This window comes from Physeter macrocephalus, chromosome 3, assembly GCF_002837175.3.
Source record: "Physeter macrocephalus isolate SW-GA chromosome 3, ASM283717v5, whole genome shotgun sequence".
NCBI classification, from domain to species: Eukaryota; Metazoa; Chordata; class Mammalia; order Artiodactyla; family Physeteridae; genus Physeter; species Physeter macrocephalus.
This window is the reverse complement of record NC_041216.1, coordinates 20,864,294-20,879,031: the sequence shown is the minus strand read 5'-3', so window position 1 is coordinate 20,879,031 and position 14,738 is coordinate 20,864,294. Positions and strand designations below refer to the sequence as shown.

The 14,738-nt window shown below is 61.2% G+C and overlaps 1 protein-coding gene across 6 annotated transcripts in view; it reads right to left on the bottom strand.

Moving 5' to 3' along the window:
• Positions 1-14,738, bottom strand: part of ATP13A2 (ATPase cation transporting 13A2) — a 22,062-nt gene that overhangs the window by 1,680 nt on the left and 5,644 nt on the right. Inside the window, exons 2-27 of one of the 6 annotated variants that reach the window (XM_028487794.2) lie at positions 12,670-12,764; positions 12,356-12,538; positions 11,979-12,037; positions 11,693-11,807; positions 11,358-11,437; positions 9,723-9,800; positions 9,470-9,539; positions 8,449-8,583; positions 8,294-8,360; positions 7,950-8,081; positions 7,205-7,360; positions 6,577-6,687; positions 6,445-6,491; positions 6,168-6,356; positions 4,800-5,006; positions 4,199-4,294; positions 3,951-4,110; positions 3,712-3,832; positions 3,450-3,574; positions 2,553-2,713; positions 2,357-2,473; positions 2,175-2,254; positions 1,531-1,662; positions 1,323-1,419; positions 262-485; positions 23-174 (exon numbers count right to left, since the gene is read on the bottom strand). In XM_028487794.2, coding sequence (XP_028343595.1) covers positions 23-174; positions 262-485; positions 1,323-1,419; positions 1,531-1,662; positions 2,175-2,254; positions 2,357-2,473; positions 2,553-2,713; positions 3,450-3,574; positions 3,712-3,832; positions 3,951-4,110; positions 4,199-4,294; positions 4,800-5,006; positions 6,168-6,356; positions 6,445-6,491; positions 6,577-6,687; positions 7,205-7,360; positions 7,950-8,081; positions 8,294-8,360; positions 8,449-8,583; positions 9,470-9,539; positions 9,723-9,800; positions 11,358-11,437; positions 11,693-11,807; positions 11,979-12,037; positions 12,356-12,538; positions 12,670-12,764 — 3,189 coding nt within the window. Of the gene's footprint in view, positions 1-22; positions 175-261; positions 486-1,322; positions 1,420-1,509; positions 1,663-2,174; positions 2,255-2,356; positions 2,474-2,552; positions 2,714-3,449; positions 3,575-3,711; positions 3,833-3,950; positions 4,111-4,198; positions 4,295-4,799; positions 5,007-6,167; positions 6,357-6,444; positions 6,492-6,576; positions 6,688-7,204; positions 7,361-7,949; positions 8,082-8,293; positions 8,361-8,448; positions 8,584-9,469; positions 9,540-9,722; positions 9,801-11,357; positions 11,438-11,692; positions 11,808-11,978; positions 12,038-12,355; positions 12,539-12,669; positions 12,765-14,738 lie in introns of all 6 variants that reach the window. The other 5 variants (XM_024125733.3, XM_007114550.4, XM_007114548.4 and 2 more) reach the window with 5 other exon arrangements.

The window sequence follows — 14,738 nt, the reverse complement described above, 5'->3', positions numbered from 1 at the left end:
CCCACCCCCAGCACAGCAGCACCATTGGTGTAGAGCGGCCGGCGGAAGGGCGCCCCCTTGGACACGGCCACGGCCAGGATGAGGTACTGGAAGCTGGACAGACAGAAGACCACCGTGTTCTCATAGTTGGGCAGGTTGTCTGGCGCGGGTACCGTCCTGTTCAGAGGCACGAACCTGGGGGCACAGGGCCCGGGAGTCAGGGAGCGAGGGTGAGGAGGTCGGGGCATGGGTGGGATGTGGGGCGAGCTCCCCGCTACTCACCAGGGCTGGGCCACGGTCAGGAAGTAGCCCCCCAGCTGCACGCTGGCCACCAGGGCCACCTGTAGCAGCAGGCTGCTGAGCACGGGCACGCTGAGCAGGGCCCCTGGTGGCCGCGCCTGACCCAGGGCCAGCGCCGGCCCCGTGCGGCTCATGAGCACCGCCACCGCGGTGGTGATGGCCAGGTCGATGACCAGGAACTGCACGTCGCCCAGGTTGGTGTTGACCTACCGGCGGGGAGGGAGGGCGGAGGCGAGGACAGCTCCTAGTCTGATGCGGCAGGCACCAGCCCCGCCCTTGAGGAGTCTGATGGGGAAGGGGTTTTCCTGCCCTGCGACTTGATGGGCAGACAGCACCCTCCTGCCTCTGGGAACTCCCAATCTGATGAAGGAGACACGGCCCTGCCTTCAGGAAGCCCCTCTCCCCGTCTGAGGGAGAAGGCATCCCTGCTGACCCGGGGGCGCCTAAATCTGACGGGAACTACCGGCCTGAGAGGAAGGCTGAGGCTCTGCCTTGTGGAGCCCCAAGGTTTCTGCAGGACACACAGTTCCTGCCCTCACGTTTCAGTGGACACAGGGACAAGAGCTGGCGCAAGGCCTGCAGCGCCCCATGGCGTCACCTGTTTCCAGCGGGGGCGAGCAACGCGTGCTCTGAGCAGAGGAGTGGGCGATACCCTTTGGACAGGAGGCCGGAGGCACAGTCGAGGTCCGAGTTAGGGCGAGCGGGGAATGGGCGGATTCACGGGAAAGGGGCAGAGGCCTCGGGTGTCCCACTCCTGCCTGGGCTCTGCCTCAGGGCCCCCCTGCAGCTGGGGAACTCCCAGGGGACAGGGATGAAACGCTAGCCCGGGACAGCCGCTCCCGTTTCTGAGGACCGGCTGTGTACCAGGTGCTCAGTGCTTTCATCATCTCAGACAAGCCTCACTGCCGAGGCTCCAGAGCTCCTAAGCCCCGCGGCTGGAGCGGGAGTTGAGGCCACGCTGTCCACTCCAGAACCCGCCGGGCTCCTCACCGCGCTGCTGAGGTCCTCGCCCCGGGCCCGGCACGGGGCCTGCAGACACTCACCGTGTAGAGGAGCAGGACAGAGATAAACTGGGTCAGGCTGTACAGGGCCATGTACTTGAAGACGCTGAACGACGTGTCCAGGGAACAGCGACCTTCCCTGGGGAGCGGGTACGGGCGTGAGGGGGCCCAGGCCGGCTGACGGGCCCCGCCGAGACCCCGCCCCCCACCAGGCCCCCGCCCGCCGCACCTGATGACCATGGGCACACACTCAATGTTGGCCACGCTTGAGGTGAAGGGCGAGACCACTGAGGCCTCGGCCTGGGACAGCGAGATGCCCACGTCAGCCGCCTTCAGGGCCCCGCAGTCGTTGGCGCCATCCCCACACATGCCCACACAGTACCTGTCGGAGAGGGGGGCGCGGGCGCGGCCCGGACTCACGTGCCGGCTCTGAGCCCGGGAGGGCCCTCCTCAGCTGCGAAATGGCCCACCCACCTCCCGGGCTGGCTGGCAGGACACGGGGACGGCTGCATCCCGACTGCCCGCTGGGTGCCTGGGAAACGCTCGGTAAATGGTACGCAGTAGGTGCTCAGTAAATAGGTGCAATTACAGTAGCCACAGGGTCTGTATCCACAGGCTCTGTATCCACGGGGTCTGTATCCACGGATACAGAGAGCCGACTGTACTATGCCATTTTACATAAGGGACTCGGGCATCTGCGGACGTTGGTACCTGCAGGGGCTCTCAGAACCAGTCCCCCGCAGACACGGAGGGCGGTGTACTACTGTCAGCGTGACAGACCCGGGGCGGCCTGCTGGGCTCTCTGAGGCTGACGGCTCCTGAACGCCTGGGGCGGGAAGCAGGGACATATGGGCCAGCTGGGCCCCCGCAGGCCCCTCCCCCATAGGCACTCACTGAAGCTTCTGCAGTTCGCACACCAGCTCTGTCTTCTGCTCGGGAGCCATGCGGGCAAACACGGTGCCCTGGACCAGGACCTGGGAGCACAGGGAGACAGGGGAGGGGCTGAGGCAGCCAAGAGGAGGGAGCAGAGCACGGCGAGGTGTGGGGCGACCAGGGAGGCCCGGGGGCAGCCCTACCTTGGGCAGCAGCTTGGGGAAGTGCTTCATAAGGACACCAAAGGTGGACCCGCTGAGGGCCAGGTGGCTGGATCGGGGGTCTGGCTCCATGGTGTAGCTTGCGGCCTGGTCAGGATCCTGGGGGCCCGGGAAGCTCAGCTGACAGAGGGGTGGGGTCATGGGTGGGGTCTGTGGCGGAACTCGGGGTCAGCCTCACCTGAGCCCCGTTCACGGCTGCAGAGGACTCCACTGGCTGAAGCTCGAGGGAGGCAGGCTGGCCCCGCTCAGGGGGGTTGGCGTGGATGATGACCAGGCGCTCCTGGGGGCCCACCATGCCGCAGCCCTGGGCCACGGTGACCGCCGTCTGCAGGTTGTCCCCTGGGGGTATGGGGCAAGGTCAGGGTCCAGCTGCTACTGAGGGGGGCCATCCTCACCCTGACACGTAGAGACGGGAAAACTGAGGCCAGACAGAATCTGTCTGCCATGACTGGCTGAGTGAGCTCAGGCAGGGTATCAGTGTCTCTGAACCTGGGTTTCCTCGTCTGTAAAACTAGGGATCAAAGGTCTTAGGAGAAACTGGGAGCCTGGGTTTGAGTTCTACATGTACCTTTTTTTTTTTTTTTTCTTTTTTTGGCTGCGCCACGTGGCACGTGGGATCTTAGTTCCCTGACCAGGGATTGTACCCGTGCCCCCTGCACTGGAAGTGAGGAGTCTTAACCACTGGACCGCCAGGGAAGTCCCCTGAATCTTTCTTTTCTTGCTCCATGAAAGTGTCACAACCTTTGAGGCTGACCTAACTTCCCCCATTTCTCAGAGCTGGCAGTTGGAACTTGGGGAGAAGTCACCAGCAGCTGAGCGGGAACCCGGGTTGTCCGACACCAGCCCCAGACTCTTTGGAAGTCACTCTACTCCTCTGAGCCTCACTTTCCTCATCTGTCAACTGGGGTGACAATTGTCACTCAGGAGGGAGGCTGTGAGGATACCTGAAATGTCTGAAAAGGACCAGGCCTGAGGCAGGGGCCCAAAGGGATGCCCCGGGAAGCGACGCCGGGTACCCTTATCTCTGCCCGGGATGGGGTAGATTCTGCCCTCCTAACCCAGGCCCTGCTGGTACCTGTCACCATGACGGTGCGGATGTGGGTCCTCCGCAGAGCCTGGATGACGGGTGTCGTCTGCGGCTTTAGCAGATTCTGCATGACCAGCAGCCCCAGGAGGCTCAGCTTCCACTCCACTGTGTCCCTGGAGGGCGGGCACACCCGGATCAGAGGTCATGCAGTGGCCACGACCCCTCCCCCAGCCGCTGGGCAGGGGCATCGGCCCTGGGCTCTGCCCCCCTCTGCCCCCACGAGGCTGGAGGCTCAGTGCCCAGGGCCCACCTCGTCAGTTGCTGAGCTGCTTCCATGTTGGGTGCGATGGGCAGCGGCTTGCTGGCGAGGGCCACCACGCGGTAGCCAGCAGCTGTGTAGCTCTGCAGCATCTGGGCGAAGTCGGCGGGCACTGCCAGGGAGAGGCAGGTGTCACTGGGACGGGGAGGTGGGGGCAGCGACACGGGCTGGGCGCCCGCCCCATTCCGTGCCAGGGCCAACCTGCAGACTCCGGGGCCCTCCCCCTTCACCTGTCCTGGGGTCGCAGAGGCCCGCCACCAGCTCGGGGGAGCCCTTGACGCAGGCCTCGGGCCGGGCCGCCCCCGGCCACGCCACCACCACGCTCATGCGCTGCAGAGCCGATGAGAAGGGGAAGTGGCTGAGGATGCCGACCGGTACCAGGGGCTCCTCCTGTAGGGTTGGAGGGGCAGCTGAGGGGCTGGCCTGTGGAGCCCACCCCTCCCAGCCCACGCCCACAGGCACCCCCCCCTCCGCTCACCACGCCCTGCAGGTGGAGCTCCTGAAGCGGGGGTCTCATCACTGCCAAGACCTGGGTCCCAAACGTCGAGTCTGCAGCTGGTCCCTCCTCCAGGACCTGGGAGGCAGGCAGAGAACACTGGCATCGAGGGGCCGGGTGCTGGCCTGGCCTGGGGCAGCCAATCCTTGGCCCGTGGAGAGAGGCAGTGGGACAGACTCAAGTGACACTCCTGGAGGACTTCCTTCGCGGGAGACTGGGTAGAACAGAAGTCAAGAATGTGCGCTTTGGAGTTGGGAGGACCCAAGTCCAGACTCTGCCTTGGCCAATTACAAGCCGCTGGGTGACCTCGGACAAGTTATTCCAAATCTCCCCCAGCCTCAGTTTCCTTCGTGAAGCAGGTTTTAAGCTACCTCCCTGGGACTGTGGGGAGCAACACGAGATGAGGCCCGAGCAACAGAGCGCTGGCACAGGGTAGGTGCTGAGCACTAGGCCTTGGCCATTGTTATTCTCGGTGGTGGGCGTGATAGAGACGCCCCCTGGAAGTCCTAGAATAAAGACTGGGTGGGCTTAGTGAGGGCTCGGCTGCCCAGGGGCAGGGGGTGGACCTGCTCGGCCTCCTCACCCAGCCAGTAGATTCCACCATCTTGAGGTCCAGGGGGTCACCCACTGGGGTGTCCCGGAGCCGGCTGAGGGTGTGGCAGGTGGCCAGTGCCCGGAGCAGGGGCCCCATGGGAAGGCGGCGGGGCTCTGGGACCAGCGGCAGGAACTCCTGCCCCTTCAGGGGCACCACACCCATCACGTCCAAGCCGTCCTCTGTGAGTGTGCCTGTCTGTAGGGGGCAAGCGGGCGGGCCAGTGATGAGTCCTGGGGTGAGCTGTGCCCCGCTGCGGTGGGCGCCCACACCCCTGGCCAGGCAGGGCCCACGGGAACCCCAGGAGCCAGAGCCGGACCTTTGCTCAAGCAGGTCCCTCTGCCAGGCTGTCCTGCGCAACCCGCAGTGTTTCTTGGTCTGGCACCGTTTCCCCCAGGAAGTCTTCTTCTTTAACCCTACAGTTGGGTCAGGTAGTGCTTGCTCGGGGCTCCCACCCATGGCCTCTTTACTACTCCATCATTTGTTCACTGTGGTACCAGGAAGAGGGCCTGGCCACGTACAGCTCTCAGTGTAATGAACGAAAGAATGAGTGAATGAACGAGTGAACGGATGCCTGCCTTTCCCATACCATATTCCAGAGGCGCAGTTCCACATCCGGCCCCTTCGCTAGCCTGGGAGCTCTGCGAAGATCATCACGCTCCACCCTTCCAGTTTAAATAACGTCCAAACTCCTCACCAGGGCCCGCCAGCCTCTGATGGATCAGGGCTCTGCCCGTTTCATCTTGCCCCCCTCCCTACTGTTCCCCGAGCCCCAGGCACACTGGCCGGTTCCTCCAAGGAGCCGTGAGCCACTCTACTTCTTCCCCTCCACCTTGCCAACCCTGCTCTCCTCTCAGTGTGGTCCACCCCTCAGAGGTCACCAAGGGACCAGAGGAGCCTTCCTTGACTGCCCTCTAAGGGAGTGACCCCCATGTACCACCCATCACGTACCCCATTTGCTTCCTCCCTAGAACCCATCAGCATCTGCAGCTCCCTGCGGTCCCTGGTTCACTCATTATGGTGGTGGGGACATCTTTGTGTGGGTCACTGCTGGATCCGCAGTGTTGAGAGCAGCCCTGGGTACCCAGTAGGCCCTCAATGGTTCTCAAACAAACAAATGAAATGATTTTAGACATTTCATGCTCCAGACTGTGAGCTTGATGCAGGTGGGAGCTGGGGGTGGAGGGTGCCTCGGAGTGTTTCCATCCCAGGACAGGACCTGGCGGTGGCCAGTGTTCACAGCAGGGGTGCACGGGCAGGCGGTGGGGCTCTGGGCTCAGCAAGGCCTCAGTCGACGATGCTGAAGGAGGGATGTGGGTGTGGGGGGCCTGGCCGTGTCCCCCACCGCACGGCCCCCACCTTGTCGAAACACACCAGCCGGAGCTTGCCCCCCAGGTTGATGCGCATCGGGTGGACGCAGAAGACGCCCTGGCTCCGCAGCCGGCTCTGGGCGTACAGCGTGCACACGGTCATGGCGGCAGGCAGGGCGGGCGGCACTGCCACCGTCACCAGGTCCAGAGCCCGGATCACGATCTCGTCCAGAGGCACCTGGCAGGGGGCACTGTGAATGCCAAGGGCCAGGCCGGGTGGGCCCTGGGCCCCCAGTGGCAGCCCCCGCCCGGCCCCCAAGGCTTACCTGGTTGCGCTGGAGGATGAAGATGCTGTAGATGGTGCCGAGGAGAGCTGAGGAGACAGCGAGGGACTCAGCGGGACTGGGGACGGGGCTCCGGGGGGCCACTGGCAAAGTGGGGTGCGGGGGGCCACTCACCCAGGACAGAGAGGGCAGCCACAAACTTCACGCTGTGTTTATAGAACTTGAAGTTGATGGGCCGGGGATGCAGGATGGAGCTCACCAGGGCCCCTTTAGCCGTGCAGAACCCTGGGAGGAGATGGGGAGACCGAGGCAGGGGAAGCTGAGGGTCAGGATGACTCCACCCGTCCCCCACACCATCTACACCTCTGGGGTTGTAAGGCATGATGCTCCTGGGGTCAGCAATCACCCAGTTTGGCGGCCACACGGGATGGCCACAGGCCTTGCCCAGCCTTCACAAGCTTAGTATAAATAAGGAATCAGTAGTACCATCTACAAACTGGGTGGTTTCACTTAAAATCCAGATGTGTGGCCTTCGCTGAAAAATGTCAAATCTGGTGACACACTGGGTCCCTTTCACACGTGACAGGGGCCTGCTGGAGATGTACAGCACTGCTCTCTTCCTAAGGGGTGGGCTCCTTCCTTCTTGCCACGTCCCTGCCCACTCCAGCCAATCCCAAGTAGGGGTGGGACGTAACTGAGTCGCACAGCAGGGCAGTGGTAGAGGTGGGTCCTGCCCGGCTCTGTGCCACCTCTCCGCTGGGTGCTGGGCCCAGCATCCCTCCCCGCTTCCCAGACTCGTTACCTGTCTGGGTCACCACTGCCAGGACATGGGGTCCTACGAAGGCCCGGGCCTGCAAGATGAGGGTCCCACAGAAGAGCGTGTGCCGCTGGTGGGTCTCTGGGAAGTAGGGCACCGGTCCCTCCGGCAGAGCGGTCTTCAGCACTGGAACGCTCTCCCCTGGGAGGGATGCGGTACGAGGCCCATGATGCTCCCTCTCACCAACGAGACCAAGCCTTATGCCTAGAACTGTTACGGAAGCCCCAGGTCTCATTTAACGCTTGTAACTATGTGTGCAGAAATCAGTGCCCCCATTTTACAGAGAGGTACACTGAGGCTCAGAGAGGGCAAAAGACGCAGACACAGTGAGACAATCCTGGGATGTGTGCAGCCAGTTTCCAGGAACCATCTCTCAGGGGAGCCAGAAAGAGTTGTGAGCATACAGCATGGGCAGAGTGGGGGGCCAGGGAGGGGGGCCGGTGTTGTTCTCCTTCTGTTGGAATTATTTTGTAACAAGCTGTGTTACTTTTATAGTTCAAATAAGATATTGACACGAGAGGGCTTAACCTCTGTAAAGCCCTGAGCTAGCTGCCTGGCAAAGAGTAGCAGTGCCTCACCCGGCATCTGCAGGGGTAGGACCCGCTGAGGCCGGGACTGTTACCTGAGCAAAGGGAAAAGAGAACTCCATCTAAAAGTTCTGACACAAGGCAGAGAGGCTCGGTGGCCCGGCAGTGGGGATGGGAGGCCGCTGGCCGGGGCAGGCACTGACCTGTCAGAGAGCTCTCATTGACCATGCACTCGCCAGCCACCAGGGCAGCATCGCAGGGCATCAGCCCACCCTCCTGGGGCAGCACCAGGCAGTCTCCCGGCACGAGCTCACTGGAGTCGACCCATTCCTCCTCTTCGGGCAAGCAGGGGCCTCAGTATAGCCTGGAGGGGACTCCCCCACTGCCTCCCCCAGGCTTCGTCTCTCCCCCTGCCAGCCTCTCTCCCTCCCCCAGCCTCCCTCCCTCCCCCAGCCTCTCACCTCCCCCAGCCTCCCTCCCTCCCCCAGCCTCTCATCTCCCCCAGCCTCCCTCCCTCCCCTACCTCTCACTTCCCCCAGCCTCTCACCTCCCCCAGGCCGGCACACGCACACCCGTACAGACAGCTGGACCATGTCCCTCAGAGTCTGGCTTTGCTGTGGGCAGGAGGACAAGCAGGGAGTGGGTGGGTGGAGGTCCCCTCGGACAGCGCCTGCCCTGTCCCATCTACCTCACACCACACACCTTTCTGGTCTTGTATATCGACACGCAGATGGAGACGACGGAGATGAGGAAGATGCACAGGGCATACCAGTAGTAGTAGTCAGCCAGCCACAGCCCGATGCTGAAGGCCTGGAACCCATAGTAGGGGTTCAGAGCCTGGGGGAGGGGCGGGGAGGCAGCGTCAGGGCCCAGGTCCTCTAGGGCAGCCCAGCCACAGGCTGGGCCTCCTGTGCCCACGGAAGCAGAGGGCCCGGCAGCTGCCAAAGGACTAAAGCCAGGCCTGTCTCCTGGTCAGTCCTGTCCAGATGTCCCTTGAGCCACCAGCTTCTTTGCTCTAAAGAGGACACACGGGTGTTTACACGCCAGGCCCCTGCTAAGCACATCATCTAAATGTCATACGACGGTGAGGACAATTCCACAAGGCAGATGCCACCATCAGCTTCATTTTACAGCTGAGGAAACTGAGGCACCGAAGGGTTAAGTCACTTGCCGAAAACCACACAGCTCCCAGGTGGCCGACTAGGGTTTACGTCAGGCCAGACTCCAAGGCCTCCTCTCCGTCTCACAGGTGTCTGCCCCTGGCTCAGAGGGCTGGGATGTTAGCAGTGTACTCTAGGTGCGTCCAGGTCACTGGCTTCCCTTTGTCCCCATGTGACCCTGGCCATGCCACGTCCCCCGCTCTGTAGCTCCGGTTCCTCATGTGTGAACGGAATGTCCCTACCACGAGGCTGTTGGAGCGTGAAAGTGGGTAATGCACGGAAAGGACCCAGACTCTGGAGCCTGGCGCTTGGCACACAGCAGGAGCCCAGGCTGTGTGGGTTTGTCTCTTGGCCTCTAATCCCCAGCCCCAGCCTGGACCAGAACTTCCACTTCCTCTCCCTGAGCTGACTGGGGCTGGTTCTGAGACAGCTCTCCACCATGGAGAAGAGGACAGCTGGTACAATCTGCCTCTGTAAGGGTGGCCCAGAGAGGGCAAGCCCCTGGCCCAGGTCACACAGCCAGCTCAGGCCAGAGCTGGGGCGGGGCCCAGGGACAGCCCTACCTCGTCCACCAGCAGCTGGGGATAGGACTTGACTGGTACACTGATCACGTTGGGGCCGTAGATGGTCTTCCTGTAAGAGGAAACGCGGCAGGGCCATCAGATGGAGGGGCTGTGGCAGCTGGACCCTCTAGCAGCGACGGAGCTCCCTACTTTCCAGCTGGGGAAACTGAGGCCCAGAGAAGGCAGGTGATTGGAAGAAGGCCACACCCAGGGGGGCAAGAGAGGGGGCCCCAGCTCTCAGGGCAGCACCCACCTCACGGTTTGGTCCTGGAGGCTGAGGCCGGTGCTGGAGCAGTGGAGGTCGTCACAGGTGCGGCCGTGGTCCAGCAGGCTGGGAGGATGGGGAGGGGGCACTCGTGTGGGTAGTGGGGTCTGAGGTCTGCAACCCCCACCCCTCCTGGCCCACCTCTGCCACACCAAGCTCCCGGGAGAAAGCTGGTCCCTCACGAACTCTGGGCCTAACTTTCTCCTTTTGTTCCTCTGATCGGGCCCCAAACCATCTCACCCAGGAAAAACGATGAGAGATGATGATAATACTTAACAGTGACAACAGCCGCTATTATTTAGTGACATTTAGAGCTTTCTTTACAATTATGCCTTCTTAGGTAAGTCACTTAACCTCTCTGGGCCTCAGACTTCTCATCTGCAAGATGGAGACGGTGACAGCATCTCCCTCACAGGGCTACGGGTGGATTAAATGAGATAAGTTTTGCAAAGTGCTTGGACGGTTCCTGGCACTTAATAGGTGACAAAGGTCAGCGATTTTTTTTTTTTTTGGCTGCGTTGGGTCTTCGATTCTGTGTGCGGGCTTTTCTATAGTTGCAGCGAGTGGGGGCTACTCTTCGTTGCAGTGCACGGGCTTCTCATTGCAGTGCCTTCTCTTGTTGCGGAGCACGGGCTCTAGTCATGCGGGGCTTCAGTAGTTGTGGCTCGCGGGCTCTAGAGCGCAGGCTCAGTAGTTGTGGCGCACAGGCTTAGCTGCTCTGCAGCATGTGGGATCTTCCCGGACCAGGGATCGAACCTGTGTCCCCTCCGTTGGCAGACGGATTCTTAACCACTGTGCCACCAGGGAAGTCCCACGTCAGCGAGTTTTGCTATTCCTCTCACGTAGCAGAGGCTGTTGCTGCCCTCCCCACACCCCTTGGAATTCACATCTGCGCGGTGCAGCCTCTTACTGGAAACACCTGTCCTGGCTTGAGGGCTTCTCCTGGCTGCATAAGCGTGGTGTGCCCGTGAGCTAGGAAGGCCGAAGTTGTGGAAGAGTTCATGTATTCCGCAACTGGTAACGGTAGGAAGGTGATGGGTACGTACCCCCTGGTTTCCTCACTCCTGGGGTGAGGGCACCCTGAGGTGCGTGCTCTACACTGGCTCAAAGGGATCCCCAAGGGACTGTGCTCCAGGTGCCCACATCAACCCCCTCCACCGCTGCCTTCTCTTCCCGGCCTCACTTCCCCTACGTCTCCTGGCATCACCTTGCAAACAGATTCCCCGCACTTGAATCCTCGTCTTGAGGTCTGCTTCTCGGGGCTCAAACTAAGACAAAAACTGAGCTCATATTTATCAAGCACCCAGTAGGTAACACAGCAGGTACAAAACGCCAAACAGAAGGTCCACGTCCAGAGCTTACGGTCTGATTCACAGCAGTGTTGCCACCTCAGGCCAGGTGTCATGCCAAGCCTTACATGACAGTAATATACTTTACCCTCGAAACAACCCTAGGAGGTCGGGATTCCCTTCATGAGCTATTTACAGACAGGCTCAGCGATCTGAGGGGGCCAAGGCACAGAGCTGAGAGGGGAGTCCAGGCTGGGCCACCTCATGACACCTCCTCTGCCCAATGCAGCACCCGCTGTGGGCGTGGTGTAGCGGCGCCGGCCCTGACCCCTACCTGACTCGGCAGAAGGCCTGCTGGGTCTCGATCCAGACATAGCGCTGGCCCCGGAAGAGGTAGTAGCGCAGCGTCTGCTGCTGGGTGGGAGAGAGGAGAGGTGGGCTGGAGGTGGCCCCAGGAGGAGTGTGTGGGGGGCGGCAGGGCGATGGCACAGGAAAGAGGCGGGAGAGGCATGGAGGGGTAAAAGGTGATCGGCCAGCATCCTGGACGATTGGGACAAGAGAACCAGAGGCGCCCGGAGAACAGCTGGAGTCCAGCCCCCATTGTACAGGGTGTGAATCTGAGGCCCAGAGACAGGCAAGGACTTGTCCAGAACCCAGCTGTCCACTTACTGCCTCTTCGGTCCTGTGCAGCTCGGCGGTGTCCTTCCATGTCCCCTCTGGTAGTGTCCCCAGAGCTGCCTGGCTCCGACCGTCCTCCGCCTGGGTCCGTGGGGGCAGCTCCAGGCTGGGGACGGGGGTGGGGTTACCGTGGAGCCCTGGGAGCTGCCCCAGCACCTTCCCATCCCCACAGAGCCACCTTCCCTCTCTCGGATGGGAGGCCCCGGGATCAGAGCCTTCGTGGGGGGAGGGCAGGGAGAGCAGGGGCTCCTGGGAAGGGGCGATGGGGCTGCCTCACCTGTCTTTGCTGATGGCCTCAGTCTGCACCTGGACAGTATAGAGCTGCCACGAACTATCCTGGAACACGGAGGTGTGCACTCAGTCCTGGAAGAGACCCCTCCCCTCCCCGGCCCCACCCGACAGCCAGGTGGCCCCTGCTGGAGGAGGCAGGGATCAAGGATAGAGGTGACCTCCTCGGGAATCACCCACCCCGTCCCGTCTGCCCACTGCTCAGATGGGAAAGCTGAGGTCCAGGGAGGAGAAGCACCTGTGTAAGGTCCCACAGAACGTCAGCGGCCAGGTTGGGCCGAGAACCCGAGCATCCTCCGCCCTGCAACCCTGAGCCACCGCCACCCTCTCCAGCTCCAGGCTCGCCCCTGCTCCCCCGTCTCTCACCTCTTTGTCTCTTATTTCGATAACGAGCGTTTCGGCGCAGGCCAGGCTGCACGGCTGGAGCCGCAGCCGCACCCGCCACACGGGCTTCCATCGGAAGAGCAACAGAGGGATCCCCGCCATCATCCAGACCACGACGTGGTAGCCGATGGCCCGCCAAGGGCTGCCACAGTAGCCGCTGAGCCTCTGCGGACATGGGCGAGAGCAGGCCAAGGTAGTGGGGCGGGCGGGGGCTGGAGGAGGAAGCCAGGGTACCCGGGTGGGCCTGGGTATCACCCCCGCCCGGAGTCGCCCCTGCCCCTCCCCTGCCCACGTACCACGGATGAAACTGAGGAGCTGAGGGCATCTAGAGATGTCTCTATCGTCAGGGTCCCATAACCGGCAGGCGTGTTGCCCATGAGAGGGCTGCTGTCTGTGGAGAGAAGGGAGAAATGTCATTTGGTGGGGGGTTGGGGGGGGGGCTCCTCCTTCTTTCTTTAACCACGACTTAAGCGCAGTCATTGTATAAATCTGGTCTGATAAATCCAGTAACTCGAGTCTTCACGGGTCTGCTACCGGGCTGTCCTGTTGGTCCTCACTCGTAGTACCTTGTTTCCTTGTGCGTCTGGCGATTTCTGACTTGCTGGGGGCCCAGAGTCGGGGGGCGGGGCCTGTTGAGCAATTTGAGCTTCAAGAGCACCCCCACACACGTCCAGCTACTCGCTTCCTGGGCGCTCTGTGTCCCACTTTCCATCTGGTCTCCACTCTGAGGGCAGGGGCAGGGCTGCTCATCCTTTTTCTTCTTTTAGACGTCGTTTTTATTTATTTATTTATTTTTAATTTATTATATTTTTTAAAATTTATTTTTGGCTGCGTTGGGTCTTTGCTGCATGCGGGCTTTCTCTAGTTGTGGCGGGCGGGGGCTACTCTTCGCTGCGGTGCACGGGCTTCTCATTGCGGTAGCTTCTCTTGTTGCGGAGCACAGGCTCTAGGCACATGGGCTTCAGTAGTTGCAATACGTGGGCTCAGTAATTGCGGCATGCGGGCTCTAGAGCGTGTGGGCTTCAGCAGTTGTGGCGCGTGGGCTCAGGAGTAGTGGCATGTGGGCTCTAGAGCACAGGCTGAGTAGTTGTGGCTCGCGGGCTCTAGAGTGCAGGCTCAGTAGTTGTGGCACATGGGCTTAGTTGCTCTGCAGCATGTGGGATCTTCCTGGACCAGGCATCGAACCTGTGTCCCCTGAATTGGCAGGCGGATTCTTAACCACTGCGCCACCAGGGAAGTCCCTGCTCATCCTTTTTCAACCTTCATGCCCAGCACAGGCCTGGCAGTGAGGAGATGCTGAGAAGTCGAGTATGGACTGATAAAATGTCAGGGCAGCCATGAAAGGGGCAGCTTCACTCTGACGGTGAAATGGGGGGAGGAGGAAGGAAGAACCCAGTCACTGGGGGTGGGCTGGAGAGGAGGGGTGAGCTGAGCAAGCCCCCAAGGCTCAAGGAGAGAAGCCACTACGTGCCAGGGCCCAGCTGAACAGCTGACAGGTTCCTTCTGTAAGGAAGGGCCCAGTATCACCCCCATCTTACAGATGGGTAAACTGTGGCTCAGGGAAGACCACTGGGCATCTCTACTGTAGAAACTCTTTTTTTTCTCCTGCCTCCCCTGCTGTAGTGCTGCAGTCCTAGCAGAGCAAGCAGACAGTGGGTGTTCTGGGGCCCGGGACGGGGTGGGGCTCATGGCCTCTGCCAGGGTTTCTCTAACTGTGCTCCCTGGACCTCCTGGGCAACGTGTTAGACATGAAGATGCCTGGGCCCCTCCCAGACCTGCTGGCACAATGGCAGCGGTGCTGAGCATCTGCATGTTTCCCAGGAGCCTCTGGAGAAGTTCACTAAGGGGGATGGGAAAGCAGGGAAGGTGGGGGGCAACCTGCTGGTTTTCTGGGCTCCCTACTCCTCCCCAACCAGAGCCCTGCAGAGGCCTGATCTGAAAGTTCCACCCAATAAGCCCAGGGTGTCCCAAGCTCCTGCCCGTCACAACATTCCCAGCCCCTCAGCTGTTCTGTCCCCAGACACTTGGGTTTCTGCAGCTTCTCCAAGCCCCAAAGCAACCATGATAGTCAACATTTCCCGAGGCCCCACTATGTGCGGGCTCTGCTCCTGGTCCTTCTTACATAGCTAACGCAATGACCCTGCCATGTAAGCGCAATAATTGTCCCCTTTTTATAGAAGAAAGTTAGGCTCAGAGAGGTTAAGTAACGTGCCCAAGATCACACAGCCAAGTACATGGTAGTGTCAGGATGCAATCCTAGGCAGGCTGACTCCAGGGTGGGGTTTCCTTTTTTTTTTTTTTTTGGCTGTACTGGGTCTTCGTTGCTGCGCACGGGCTTTCTCTAGTTGCAGCGAGCGGGGGCTAC